The sequence below is a fragment of the Rhincodon typus genome, chromosome 28 (assembly GCF_021869965.1).
Source record: "Rhincodon typus isolate 14 chromosome 28, sRhiTyp1.1, whole genome shotgun sequence".
NCBI lineage: Eukaryota > Metazoa > Chordata > Chondrichthyes > Orectolobiformes > Rhincodontidae > Rhincodon > Rhincodon typus.
The window spans coordinates 31,866,129-31,880,410 of NC_063359.1; the positions used below are offsets into that span (position 1 = coordinate 31,866,129).

At 38.7% G+C, this 14,282-nt stretch overlaps 1 protein-coding gene across 2 annotated transcripts in view; it reads left to right on the forward strand.

Moving 5' to 3' along the window:
- LOC109936100 overlaps positions 1-14,282 on the forward strand; it is a 129,346-nt gene that overhangs the window by 90,174 nt on the left and 24,890 nt on the right. For both annotated transcript variants that reach the window (XM_048613611.1, XM_048613612.1), the window contains 3 exons: positions 1,603-1,746; positions 5,408-5,686; positions 6,482-6,548. In XM_048613611.1, coding sequence (XP_048469568.1) covers positions 1,603-1,746; positions 5,408-5,686; positions 6,482-6,548 — 490 coding nt within the window. The remainder of the gene's footprint in view (positions 1-1,602; positions 1,747-5,407; positions 5,687-6,481; positions 6,549-14,282) is intronic.

Here is a 14,282-nt window from a genome sequence, read left to right on the forward strand (position 1 = left end):
CCACCTTCTGTACTTTTTTTAGGGTCCTGGGAAGACTAGTTGCCATAGGGTCCATTATGCACCTAGATAGTATGCTTTCAGTAGTGCATCTGTAGAAGTTGGTGAGGGTCTTTACGGACATGCCAGATTTCCTGAGGAACAAGAGGCATTGTTGTGCCTTCTTGACTGTCACATCTACGTGGGAAGTCCAGGACAGGTTGTCCATTATCGTCACTCTTAAGAACTTGATGCTCTCCACCCTCTCAACCTCAGTTCCATTGATATAGGCATGGTGTTCTCCTTTTTTTTTGAAGTCAATGACCAGTTCTGTAGTTTTTCCAACGTTGAGAGAGAGGTTGCTATGATCTATTAATCCAGTCTCTTCACTAATTCATCAAAGGCATGGGATCAAACTGCATTCCAGTGATTTGATTACATAATGTAACGAGACACTTCAATGTAGAATGGTTCATGTGTTGAGCAACCAGTATGCTACGTTTCAGAGTGCTGTCTTTTGAATGAAATTTTAAACTGAGATCCTTCCTGCTTTCAAAGAACAAAGAAAATTACAGTACAGGAACAGGCCCTTCGGCACTCCAAGCCTGCACCAACATGCTGCCCGTCACAACTAAAACCCCCTACCCTTCTGGGGACCGTATCCCTCTGTTCCCATCCTATTCATATATTTGTCAAGATGCTCTTTAAAAGTCACTATTGTATCTGCTTCCACTACCTCCCCCGGGAGCGAGTTCCAGGCATCCACCGCCCTCTGTGTAAAAAAAATTTGCCTCTTACATCACCTTTAAACTTTGCCCCTCGCACCTTAAACCTATGGCCCCTGGTAACTGACTCTTCCACCCCAGGAAAAAGCTTCTGACTGTCCAGTCTGTCCATGCCCTTCATAATCTTGTAGACCTCTATCAGTTCCCCCCTTAACCTCGGTCATTCCAGTGAGACAACCCAAGTTTCTCCAATATCTCCTCATAGCTAATGCCCTCCATACCAGGCAACATCCTGGTAAATCTTTCCTGTACCCTCTCCAAAGCCGCCACATCCTTCAGGTAGTGTGACGACCAGAATTGAATACAATAAACCAAATGCGGCCTAACTAAGGTTCTATAAAGCTGCAACATTACCTGCCAATTTTTAAACTCGCTGCCCAGCCGATGAAGGCAAGCATGCCATATGCCTTGTTGACTACCTTTTCCATCTGCGTAGCCACTTTTTCAATGACCTGTACACCCAGATCCCTTTCAGAGAGGAACATAAAAATGATCCCATATCCAAAGGTACGTTTGACGGGGATCAGGGAATTTTGTTACCCAATGTGAATCTATTAGATAACACCCCTAACTAGTAGGTTGCCTGTGTTGTTGTAGGGGCTTGCTTTGTCAAGTTAAGTGCAGCATTTGTATACATTATGTGTAGACTACACATGGAGGATAAATAATTAGCTCACTGCAGAACACAATGGGATATCTTGAAGTCATGAAAAGTGCTTTCTTCTTAATTTATTGCCTGCTCGTGTGTTCATTCATAATCCTGTTTCCAATTAAAATTCTCTTTAATAAGTAAGAAGATATTGTGATTTCTGGTTTTATTTTCTCATTTTTCCTTAATCAGGTGCATTGCCCACGAGTACAAGAAGTTTGTGATCTTGTTACACATAACATGATTGGCGATGAATCATATATCAGAATTTTTGGGCATTGTGACTTTAAAAAGCCATTCTCAAGGATTTACAACAACACAAATGTCAACGGAGAGGTACAATAATAGTTTATTTCAATTTTAAATTAGTTTAATGCTTATATGTTTGGCCTGTAATTGGCTATTATCCTTATCTTTCTCTTGCTCTTAGTTAAGAACATAAATAGGAGCAGGAGTATACTGTGTGTAACCCCTCAAATCAGCTCTACTGCTTAATAACCTCTTGATATTTCAAAAATCTATTGATCGCCTCTTTAAACCCTTTATGTTCCTAGCTCCACAACTCTCTGGCTTAGAGAATTTTGGACAATCACTACCCTCTGACTGGATAAATTCCTTTGTATCCTCAGTTTTAAATGAATGTCTCCTCAATCTTTAACTATATTCTCATTTCCCCCACTTGTGGAAACATCTCAACCTGTACCCTGTCAAGCCTCCTAAGAGTCTTGTATGTTTCAAGATGGTCACCCTTTATTCTTCTAAACTGTGATGCATAAAACTCTAACTTGTTTAACCATTTGTGATAAGTCAACAGCTTCATTCCAGGAGTCAGCTTTGTGAATCTCTTTTTAAAGTACCTGTAATGGCAGGACATCCTTTAAGCACAGGGACTACAATTGTACATAGTACTCCAGGTGCAACTTCACCAACATCTTGTGCCGTTGTAACAAGACTTGCCTATTTTTAAGCTTGAAACTCCTCGCAGTAAATGTCAAAATTCCATTTGCTGCTTTGATTACTTTCTGCACCTGCGTTCTGACTTTGTGCTTCATGTACAAGAACACCCAGGCTCCTCTGCACTGCATTTGTTGGAATGTGTGTCCATTTAAATACTAGGCTGTCTTTTGATCCTTTCTACCAAAGTGCATGGCCTACATTTGCCTGCTTTAAAATCCATATGGAAACATTTGCCCACTCACTCAACTATCCATATCCTCTTGCAGATTTCTTGTGTCCTCATTGCAACATACCCTCCTCTTATTTGGTATCATCAGCAAATTTGGATACATTTCACTCTGCCCTCTCCTCTAAGTTATTAATATAAATTGTAAATAATTGAAGTCCAAGAACTGATCCCTGTGTCACTCCACTAGTTATGTCTTTCCAATCTAAAAAAGATACATTCATTCCAACTGTCTTCCATATTTTGTCCATACCTCAATTCAGCTTAGCAGCTTTGGCAGCATCTGTGGGGAGAAACCAGACTTAACATTTTGGGTCAGGTGACCCTTCCTCAGCACCTCTGCTGTCTCTTTTTTTAAAATTTCTTTTTTTTTAAAAACTTCCCTTCATTGAACCTTCATTGAAACTTCCTTTCCACTCATCAGTTTAAAACACTTTCAGCAACCCTAGTTATGTGATTCAGCAGGACACTGGTCTTGTCATAGTTTAAGTGAAGCCCTTCCCAATGGACCAATGCTGTCTTTCCCCAATCTGTTTTCCTGTGATATTACAGTTTGGCCCTTAAAGGTAGAAACAGGTAGGAGGGACTTTCTGTCACCGGGTTTTATCTCCTTCCACTGGAACCCTTCTGGCATGAAGCCTACTTTTTTCTTTATGCTGGTGTCGTCCCTGTACTTGTTTGAGAAGCTGCTGTCCTCTCTCACTCCTTAAGGTGCTAGTAACCATCCAGGTTCTCCTCCCTTCCACTTAGGTACTGATCATTATGTCCACACCCTCCACCTGCTTTTTAATTTGTGATCGCAATCATCTACTGAAATCTTCACAAAACACATGCAGTTGATGCATGTAAATTGATTTGACACAGTTAATTTATTGGTCAGGAAGTCAGAGTCTGTGTAACGTCTACAAATCATAAACTTTGCTCAAAGTTAAACTGTGATTCCTTTTTGGAATCCTTGCTGACTACTCTTCATTATATATTCTGTTTCCAGATGTTTTCTGTTTCACCTTTTCAGGAAGAATGCAATTATCTTTCCTGCCACCACTTTAATTCTTAATGTTCTCTGGATATGTCCTAACTGTTTTTAAATAAAAGAATCGCATTAGATTTCCACAGGTTCTTGGTTATTGTTCACTTTTTTAATAACTTTTTATCCATATGTGATAATATCTGTGCTACCCCTTGACTAATTTTTAATGTGTGCAGATCTAACCTATCTGGTCAAGGGCTTTTATCCTACACCAACTAGTTTTATCAATGATCTTTTCACACACTGCACACACACCCTTTCTAAGTGTATCTTGTTTGATCTTATTTTTGATGTCACGTTGCTTTAAACAAGCAGTCAAAGAACTAGGTTTAATGACTCTCATACAATTTTTTTTTGTATCTATTAATATTAAAGTAATACACTAGATAGCCATCCTCTTTGCTTGCCTGGCACTTAAAATCCTCCTGACTTTTTAGAATTGTGTGCCTTTTTTCTAGATTATCAATTACATGATACACAATACTATGTCTTGCATATGAACTGAATGTTCCTGGTTTGCTCTGTTCTCTCAACGAACCATGAAATCTTATCTAATCCATACTTGAGCTGGCTAATCTTACAATAGTTAGGTTTAGATGATTAATGGGCGATTCAGCAGCATTGGCAAAAATACCTTTTGATCTGGGAATCAGTTGTGGATTGTTTGTAATGTGTGATCAACAAGAAAACATTGAAAGTAAATGTATCTATTCCCATATATATTGTTAAAGGCAAGGAAAAAATAACCTCATTTAATGCATGATCAGTGAGACTGAAGTAAGTTATTCGCCCAAAGTACATTATAGGCTTAACTTGTTCTCAATTTAATTGTATGCACATATAACAAGAGATTTGTAATAAAATATAATTATTGTAATATGAATGAAGAACATATTAAGAGCATTAATGAGAAATGAAATCATACTTATTTGATTAAATTAGTCATACAAACAAAATTCAAAGTTTGAAATTCAAGCACAACCTTAAATTTCAAAGCAAGATGCAAACAATCAGATGATGCTGAACTGATTATGAGAATTTTATTCAGCTTTTTATGGCTCTATTGTTTGGATTCACAGTTATTTTTTCCTTAGATATTCAACTTCATTCAATCCTCCTCCAACTAAAGAACCCACTATAACTGCCAGTACCTATTGCTTGTTACTCCTTTTGCTGTGTATTACAGGGTTTAATTGATCTACAAGTGTAACACAGGATGAGTTAATTGGCAGCCATTTTATCATTGCACCTAAACATTCCACTGAAATTCACAGAATGATAATTCAGATTGTTTTTGGAGATTCACATCCAAGTCTCATGGTGATTTTAGTTTTTTTGACATTAAAAGCATTGGCTTTTCATTTGTGCAATGAACAATAAATTGGCTGCTGATTCTCTATAATCACCTTTTGAACTGCTAGCGTAAACCACTTTGACACTGAGGATTAAGCTGGTATCAGTGTGGAAAGAGTGTAGGATTGTTTGTCACATATCCACTGGGAACTGATGAATTTGATCATATTGACATTGTCTCAGCACACCATTATTCACTTGTATTCTGTCCAAACTTTTCTTCCTGTGCATTTGCTTTCAAAGTTAGTATTTGCAGAGACCGAAATATTAACTTTATCAAAATGATTAATAAAATAGTAATAGGAACTGATTTTTTTAACCTAAACCTATGGAAATGTACTGCAATATGATGTCCTGTTTTAATGGTGAAGCTGTCTTATACATACATGTATGTTAGTATTGCATAACTTTGAAAATTCATATTTTTGTAGATTTTACTCCCTTCACTTGGACAAAATCAGAATGCATTTGGAATTGACATGAAGCTTCAAAACTGTTCTCTCATCCCAAGATTTGCAGTCAATTCAGTCAATAAAAGTGTCCTTCTTCCCAAAATCTCCGTGACTGTTATACATGCAAAATCACACAAAACCAAGTGTACTAATGAAGTCATAAACCACTACCCATTCTGGTTTCTTTTCCATAATTCATGGAGCCCAGTTGTTGAGGAAGCAGTCTTGGAATGTTCTGAAGCAGCATGTACTTCTGGGGTAAGTCAGTATTGTGCAGTGCAACAATATTATTAGTTTACTCAAGTATTTTAACAATATCAACTCTTTACCATCTAAAATCTCACTGCTGATTTTGCTATATCTTTAAATTTTTACTCATGATGTCATACTTTTTAAATTATGTAATGTAATATTTATAAAATTGGTTAAGGGAAAGCTTGGCATAAGAGTTTTCAAAAATAGGAACGTAACAAAATTAGAAATTGTTGGGAAAAACTCAGCAGGGCAGGCAGCATTTGTGGAGAGAAAGCAGAGTTAATGTTTCATGTCCAGTGACCCTTTTTCAGAATGGTTCTGAAACATTAACTCTGCTTTCTCTCCACAGATGCTGCCTGATCTGATTAGTTTTTTTCAGCAACTTCTGATTTTGGTTCTGATTTCCAGCATCTGCAGTTCTTTGGGATTTTTTTTAATTTAGGAATAGGAATGTATTTGGAAAACAAAGTGAAAACATCTGGGGAAATGATGTCAATATTTTTGCTTTGTGACTATTTCTTTCGGCATCTATGTATAAAAGAAATGAACATTCATTTGAAGCAGAACAGTGTTATGTCAAATGTAGTTACTTACTTATTGTTGTCAATTGTATGAAAAGAATAATAAACTTGTATATTTGAGCAGTTAGGAAATTTGAATGCAGGAACTAGTACTACTGGTGCATGTAAAATGAACCCCGAGATCTTGTTTATTCCTCGGGTTAAAAGCTTCTCAGTCTATAAGCATGCATCACTCACACTGAATTCATCCAAATAATACTTGTTCTGTTATTCCTAGTCTTGCTTTGATATGAGAAGGATAAATAAAACGTTGAAAATTGACAACCATAGCCCTCCGCATCCTAGTAAGTTCAGTTTTCTGTTGAAGCACAAAATTTTTGTTTGTGGAAGTGTTGCTATTAAACTGTTTAATTTCTACATGTGCTTTCATTATGCTTTTCATTTTTACTTTGAACATTATTACTTGTTTGAAATGGTGTAACAAAAGGTAAAGAAGTGAAGACAAATGAATAGGAATGAGAATGAAGGCATAAAAGGACAATAATCCTTTTAATCCTGTTGAGTCTGTTGAAAAGATCTATTTCCTTAGATGAGTTTAGAACAGATTTTATTGTATTTATAAAACAAAACTGAACAGTCAAAGGACATACGGTGTAGAAATTAGAAATACAACATTTGCAATAAGGCTGGGGCATGGGCTTCTGAAACTGGTGTTAAGACACACTGCACGTAGATTTATTTTCTGCATTATATTACATCTTTGATAGGACAAATGCATTGGTAATCAAGCTCAACCACTCTAAGTTGTGCCAAAATTATATCACCATTATATCACCATTATTTCTATTATATCACTAAACTAGTCAATTTGTTTCTTTTTAATTACTGTAATATAGGACGAAAGAGACTTTTCCCAGATTTCTTATAAATTCAAAAATAACTCGTTTAAAGAATGTGTTTTAATAAACAAATCTGATCAGGAACGAAGCTACTATTCAGAATTAAACTATATCCTCTTAATCCCGAGCATACACATTTATACGTGACAAAATACAATACAGCTCTGCAATGATTAGTTGGATTCCTAGATGAGACACATTTGCAATTAGCAAACACTGCTCTTTAGAAGTGTCTTTCAAACGTCTGAATCATAGTAGGAGATAGCATGTGAATGTGCCAAAGTGGTATCTGATTAGAACATAATCAGGAGTGTAAAAAATTGTCAGATTAAATATTTCATTCATCAAAAGAGAATGGATCTAACCACCATCTTTGCATAGTTGACAGTCCACTTACATCAAATTGGCTCAACAGCAACTTTGTATAATGCCTCACAGGGCGTTATAAAATAATTTGCATGGCTCAAGCAATGTAAAGAGATGTTGAGAGAGAAGATGAAATGTTTGGTTGAAGAGGTAGATTTGAAGAAGTGTCATAAAGGAGGAATGTGACATAGGCATAAAGACAGAGGCAGGGAATTCCAGAGCTTCAGACTTGGGTAAATGAAGACATGGCCACCAACAGTAGAGCAGTATTAATTAGGAATGCACAAGAGGCCAGAATTAAAAGAGGACAGTCCTCTCAGAGGATTGAGAGGTGGGAAGGGCAAGGGCGTGGGGACTGAAGGTAAGTATGAGAATTTTAAAATCACAATATTGCTTGACTCGCAGCTATTGTATTTCTACATTGATTCCAGACCGGGCAATGTACATTTTAAGGCATTTAAACAAAATCAGTGGAAAGTTACACCATGCCTTTACCAATTGCTTGCCATTATGGTAGTGATAGGAATACTAGTTGTCTACTTAAAGTTTCTGTGTCTTTATGAAGACAGCAAGCACAGAATCAAGACTGTATAGTCTGACATATTGTAGCAATCTACATAGTTAGTGCTGCTAATAAACTCCAAGACATCTATCTCAGCGAGGATCTGATCTTCATAATGTATGATTTTAAGGACTAATATGTAAGGAACACTCGAGCCATATTACAGTAATAATAGTGTTTTACTCATGAATCCACATCGGGAGCCAATATGGGTCAGCCAGCACAGGGCTTGTAGGAAACAGAATTTGTTGCCAGTGAAGACGTGGTGTGCAGAATTTTGGATAACCACATATTTACAGACTTGAACTCGTGAATTCAATTACATCATCCCTTAAATTGGCTTTCGCTAGTCAATTATTTCTCAATTTTGTTGCCTTTTGATCTTCCCAATGCCCCTTGACCTCTAGACATCCTGATTTTCTAGTTATGTTGCCTGCTTTCTGAATCTTTCAGCATTATGCAAATTTGCTTGGGTCAGCATTATCAATTCTCATCAAAATGTTCACCTCAAAGTCTCAGTTTTTCTAAAGAAACCAGATTAAAATTCTTAACCTTTTTGTTTAATTTAGTTGCTCATACCAAAAATCATTTTTATTTGCTCATTTCTCTGCTTTCTCAAGAACAAACATATCCTTCCTTTTAATTAGGTGATCAGATTTAGATGCAGTAAATAAAAGCTTAAAGTTCAGCTACTTCAAATGGAATATTGCACAGCACTTCATGGATGGCCTAGCAAGGAAAATGCATTATCCTGAATATCATTAAACCATAGATAACAAAAGTCATTAGATTTGAGCTTTTTCGTCCCTTTTGAACTTGCCAGTCTCAAGCAGAGCAGGTAGATAGTGAATGATATAATTAAATAAAGGGTGACTTAGTGATAGGATACTAGCCTCTGTGGAGCTTTTTCACCCAAGCTCTTTGACGTTCAACACTTCCCAACCTCTCAGTGTTAAAGAAATATTCTGTATTTCTGCTTTTCCTACCAACACTGATAATCTCATCAGCCATAGGGAAAATGCTGGAATCTGTAATAAAGGATGCAGTAACAGAACACTTAAAAAGCAAACTAGAAAATAATGGTAGATTGGACAAAGCCAACATGGATCTATGAAAATGAAATACTGCTAAACCAACATACATAGACCTTTTGAGGATATAACTAGCAAATTAGATGAGGGAGAACATGAAATTCCATCTGCCAAACGTTTGCCCTCTCATTTAGCATCTCCAAATTCCTCAACAAGTCTTTGCATCTTCTTCTCAATTCACACTTTACATCTAGTTTTGTGTTACCTAACCTCTAAAGTAGGACCATTTATCAAAAGATTCATGAAAATCCAAATATTCCACATCCTGTGTTCTCCCTTATCTATTTTGCTAGTTACATCCTCAACAAAAGCTCTATATATGTTGGCAAACAGGTCTGTAGTTCTTGGATTTCTATCTTTAATAGTGGGTGTTGTATTCTTAAATAACACTAAATGGAGGTGATTGCTCGTTCAAATGAGATAACAGGTTTATACTCTGAAGGAACAGCACTCAGAGACTGCATCCCCAAAGATTGCATAAGACTTCCTGATCATTGCCTCTTTCCCTAGCACTACTTTTGCCAGTAACCAGTCTTCGAGCACCATGAAGCCATACTCGTTTGCCTCTGTACACTCCCTGACCTATTGTCCTGGTTTTTCAAAGCCGCTTGCCACCACCCTGGTTACTACTGCTACCTTCGTACTAGCCCCCTTCTGAAGTGTGCTATTTATCTCTGTTGCGTAGTCAACTGTATTGTTGTAGTCATGTTCCTTGGGAATGCCCAACTCTGAGACCCTCTGTTGCTCCCCACTAGACCGTATCTTCAGCATCTTGAGGAATATGAGAATATCAACTACAATTATTCAACCCAGAGAAGTCACGATATTCAGTTTATTTCTTTTGATATACTCGTGGACCCCTTCCCCTTTTTGTTTGGGTCACCCTTATTGCATCCAACCAGTTGGACCATTGATTTCCCAGCTTGCATTTAACTAGCTACTTGAATGTTTGATATCTGGCCCAGAAATTTAGTCGCACTATGCTCGTCCATCTCCTGCTCATTTGGAAAGTGGCTCTTTTTCAAACAAAGGGATCTGGGTATCATACCGGGACTTACCTCATGAAGTCTGTGGATATCAATTATTTTCTCAAGCTTATCCTAAACTTTATTAACATGATTCTGCCTTGGTGTAAGCAATTCTTTAGATATCGTCTGCCACTGAGCTGGGGTGAATGGCACATGCTTAGCAGGCTCTGTATCACATTCCCCTAACCATCCCATCTCTGCATTTGAACTAGAGGGCTCATTCCCAGCCCATTCCTCCAATGGGTGCTGCCATGAGATGAGTCCAATATGTCTGGTGTTGTTAGGTTTCACTCATTGATACCTTGCACCCACATGTCCCTCTTGTCTAGATCTGTCCACTCCCCATCAGTCTGGTCTCCAGCCATAAACCCTGGCTAAGGAGCCCATTTGGCCCTGACCCTGGTCCTTTATTTGGTAAGTTTCTGTATCTATGCTCTAAATTCTAAGCAGCTACTAACCATAATCACCAGGTATATTAGCCAAGGCTTAGAGTTTACGAGCAGGGAGGTTATGTTGGAACTGTATAAAATGTTGGTTAGGCCACAGCAAGAGTATTGTGTGCTGTTCTGAAATCCACAATGTAGGAGGGATGTGATTGCATTAGAGATGGAGTAGAGGAGATTTACCAGGATATTGCATGGACTAGACAGTTCTGATTATGATAAGAGATTGGATAGACTGGGGTTGATTTCCTTGGAGCAGAGGAGACTGAGTGGGCACATAATTGAAGTGTATAAAATTATGAGGATCATGGATAGGTTTGATAGGAAGGAAATTTTTCCCCTTTTGAATGCTCAATGACTGGGGTGCATAAATTTAAGTTAATTTAGTTTATTGTCACATGTATCTGAGTACAGTGGGAAGTTTTGTTTTGCGAGCAGTACAGACAGATAATAATATACAAGGACACGGATCATAGATGTTTGGACCAAGTGAGCCATACAAGGTTATGGCTGCATTGGAGGTGCATAAAAGCAAGATCAACATTAGATTTGAAATTGGATAAGTCCGTTAAGGAGTCTATTAACAGCAGGGAAGAAGCTGTTCTTGAACCTGTTGGTACGCGTGTTCAAGCTTCTGTATCTTCTGTCTGAGACAATGTGAAGAAAAGAATTCTCACCCAGAGGGTGGTGGGAATCTAGAACTTACTGCCTGCAAGGGTGGTAGAGGCAGAAACCCTCAACATTTAAGAAGTATTTAGATGGGTACTTGTGATGCCAAAGCATTCAAGGCTATGGCCAAGTGCTGTAAAATGGAAGTCGAATAGTTAGGTGCTGTTTTTAACTGGCGCAGACGTGATGGGCTGAAGGGCTTCTTCCTGTCTGTAGATCTCTGACTCCATGACTTTTGCATCTCTCATGGATCGCTTGGGTTGCAGCACTGTTCTACCATTCCTATCAACTACCCTTTTCATTTTATCCATTAAGAACTTTGTTATTAAACCTTGGTTCCCAACTAGAAGTGCCAAGTCATCACCCACAATCACCTAGCGTAGTTTCTCCTGACTCTATGGCCATGATCTATCTGTGACTTTGCCACACAGTGGTTCTCACTTCAATCTCTCTCACGCCTTTGATGTACATAAAGGTGATTCTGGCCCAGTGGTTATGAAATGGGGTTGTTCCACCTGACGGTTTGCAGCCCTGCATGCTGTCCCTTTGTTTCACCTCACAGTCTGCAAGTTTGTCTTGTTTCACCCCAGTGCCTCTAACCATCTAGCCAGTGTGACCTGTGTGTGGCAAATAAAGGTACTTTCCCACTTCGTATATCTGTTTCTCTTGCTTCCTGGCTGGGCCAATTGTTGTAGTCTAAAATGATACTGTAAACAGAGGTGAATGCTGCCTTAAACAAGACAACAGATTTATTCTACAAATATGCCCAGGGCAACAGCACTCTAAGACTGCATCCCCAATCAATTTTAGTTATATATCAATACATTTTCCCATTATATCAGTTACACGGATTTCCTGATCGTCCTCAGATTACAAGATATGTGCAGGGATTACGGTATTTGTCACTACTGTGTAAACCCAGACAGGTCTCTAATTTACACTGTAAAACTAAACAATTTCACCAGCCAGTGTGTATTCTGCAGTGCTGGGGCCCTATGTAGTACTAATCAGGTGCCAGACAGTTCCACAACTGTGATATCTTTTGTGTATTAAAACAATTCCTAACCCCAGCCAGCAAGGCAGTCATCTCATCCAGAGACTAACTGATCCTTTTGGTTTACAGTACCATTGGTGGAATTTTTTTGAAAATGTTGGTAACAATATTGATAAAGGAGACCAGATGGTTGAAGCATACTTAGATTTTCAGAAGGCTTTTGATAAATTACTCCTCAGGAGGTGGCTAGAAAAATTTAAGTTCGTGGGACCAGAGATAATGTACTGACATGGTTTAATGATTGGCTAACAGGCAGAAAACAGAATAGAAATCATTAGTTCATTCTCCTATTGGAAGGCTGTGACTAGAGCAGTACCACAAAGATCAGTACGTAGGGCCCCAGCTGTTCACAATGTAATGGTGGGAACCAGATGTAGTATTTCAAAATTTGTGGATGATCCAAAACTAAGTGTGAATGTGTAGGAGCAAATTGTTGCACATGCTGGAATCTGTACTAAAAACAAAAAATGCTGGAAATCACAGTGGGTCAGGCAGCATCCATGGAGAGAGCAAGCCAACATTTGAGTCTAAATGACTCTTCGTAAATATAGTAGAATATCCTTTATTGTCACGTGTACAGAAGTACATGAATACAGTGAAAAGCTTACAGTGCTACCCCACATGGTGCCATCTTAGGTACAAAGTAATTAGGCACAGATTTTAGATACAAAATAGAGAAATAAAGGAAAAAGTTATTACTTAGTTATTCATAATACAAGTTAGAAAAATGAGAAATAAAGCTAAAAGGGTAAGCATTACAGACTTTTTAAAAAGAACCCGCAGTAGATCAGCGCAGGGGGCTTCCACATGTGGTCTGACTGGGCTCGCAAGCCACGAACCGTCCACAGCAGGAGAGAGTTAACAATCTGAAGGTGTTGAACTCGATATCAAGTCCTGAAGGTTGAAAAGTGCCTAGTCTGAAGATGAGATGCTGTTCCTTCAGTTTGTGATGTGATTTGCTGGAGCTTGCTGAGGACAGACAAGTGGGCATGTGAACAGGATCCTGTGTTAAAATGACCAGCTACAGGAAGGTTGGGGTCAGGCTTACGCATGGGCTGGAGATGTTCTGCAAAGCAGTCACCCAGTCTGCGTTTGGCTTCTGCAATGTAGAGTAAATCACGTTGGATTCAGTGAATGCAATAGATCAGATCAGAGGAGATACAAATGAAATGTTGTTTCACCTGGAAAGACTGTTTAGGCCCTTGGATGGTGAACAAGGAAGAAGTGAAGGGGCAGGCGTTGCACCTTCTGTGCTTCCAGGGGAAGAGGCTTGGTGTTGGTAGTTATTAAAGGAGGATTAGGGTGTCCCGGAGAGAACGATCCCTACGAAATGCAGACGGAGTGAGGGGAGATGTGTTTGGTGGTGGCATTCTGCTGGACTTGTCTGAAGTAGCGGAGAATGACCTTTTGAATGCGGAGGCTGGTGAGATGAAAAGTGAGGCTGGGGGAACCTAATCATGAAGTTGTGAGTGATGGGAAGGGGTGTAAGGACAGAAGCGCTGGTGATAGATTGGATGCATTTGAGGGCAACCACAGAGTGTGGGGAATCACTGTTATGGAAGAAGGAAATCATGTCAGCAGCACTGTTTTGGAGGGTGGCATCATCCAAACAGAAGCAACGCTATTCTGGAAAATGTGTGAATGTATGTTGTGTAGTAGATGTGATATAGCTTCAGAAGAACTTCGACAGCGTTAACGAATGGACCACACCATAGCAGATGGAATCTAATGTGAAAAAGTATGAACTTATTCACTTTGGTCAGAGGAGCAGGTGTACAGAGTATTTTTTAAGAGGTTGGAACATGTAGTTGGAAAGGCACCTAAGTGTCTTTGATGATTCACTAAAGGCTAACATGCAGGGGCAGCAAACTGAGGAAGGCAAATGAATACTAGCCTTTACTCAAGAGGATTTGAGTGCAGGAATAGTGAAGTGTTGCTTCAACTGTATTGGAGCTTGGTTAAACTA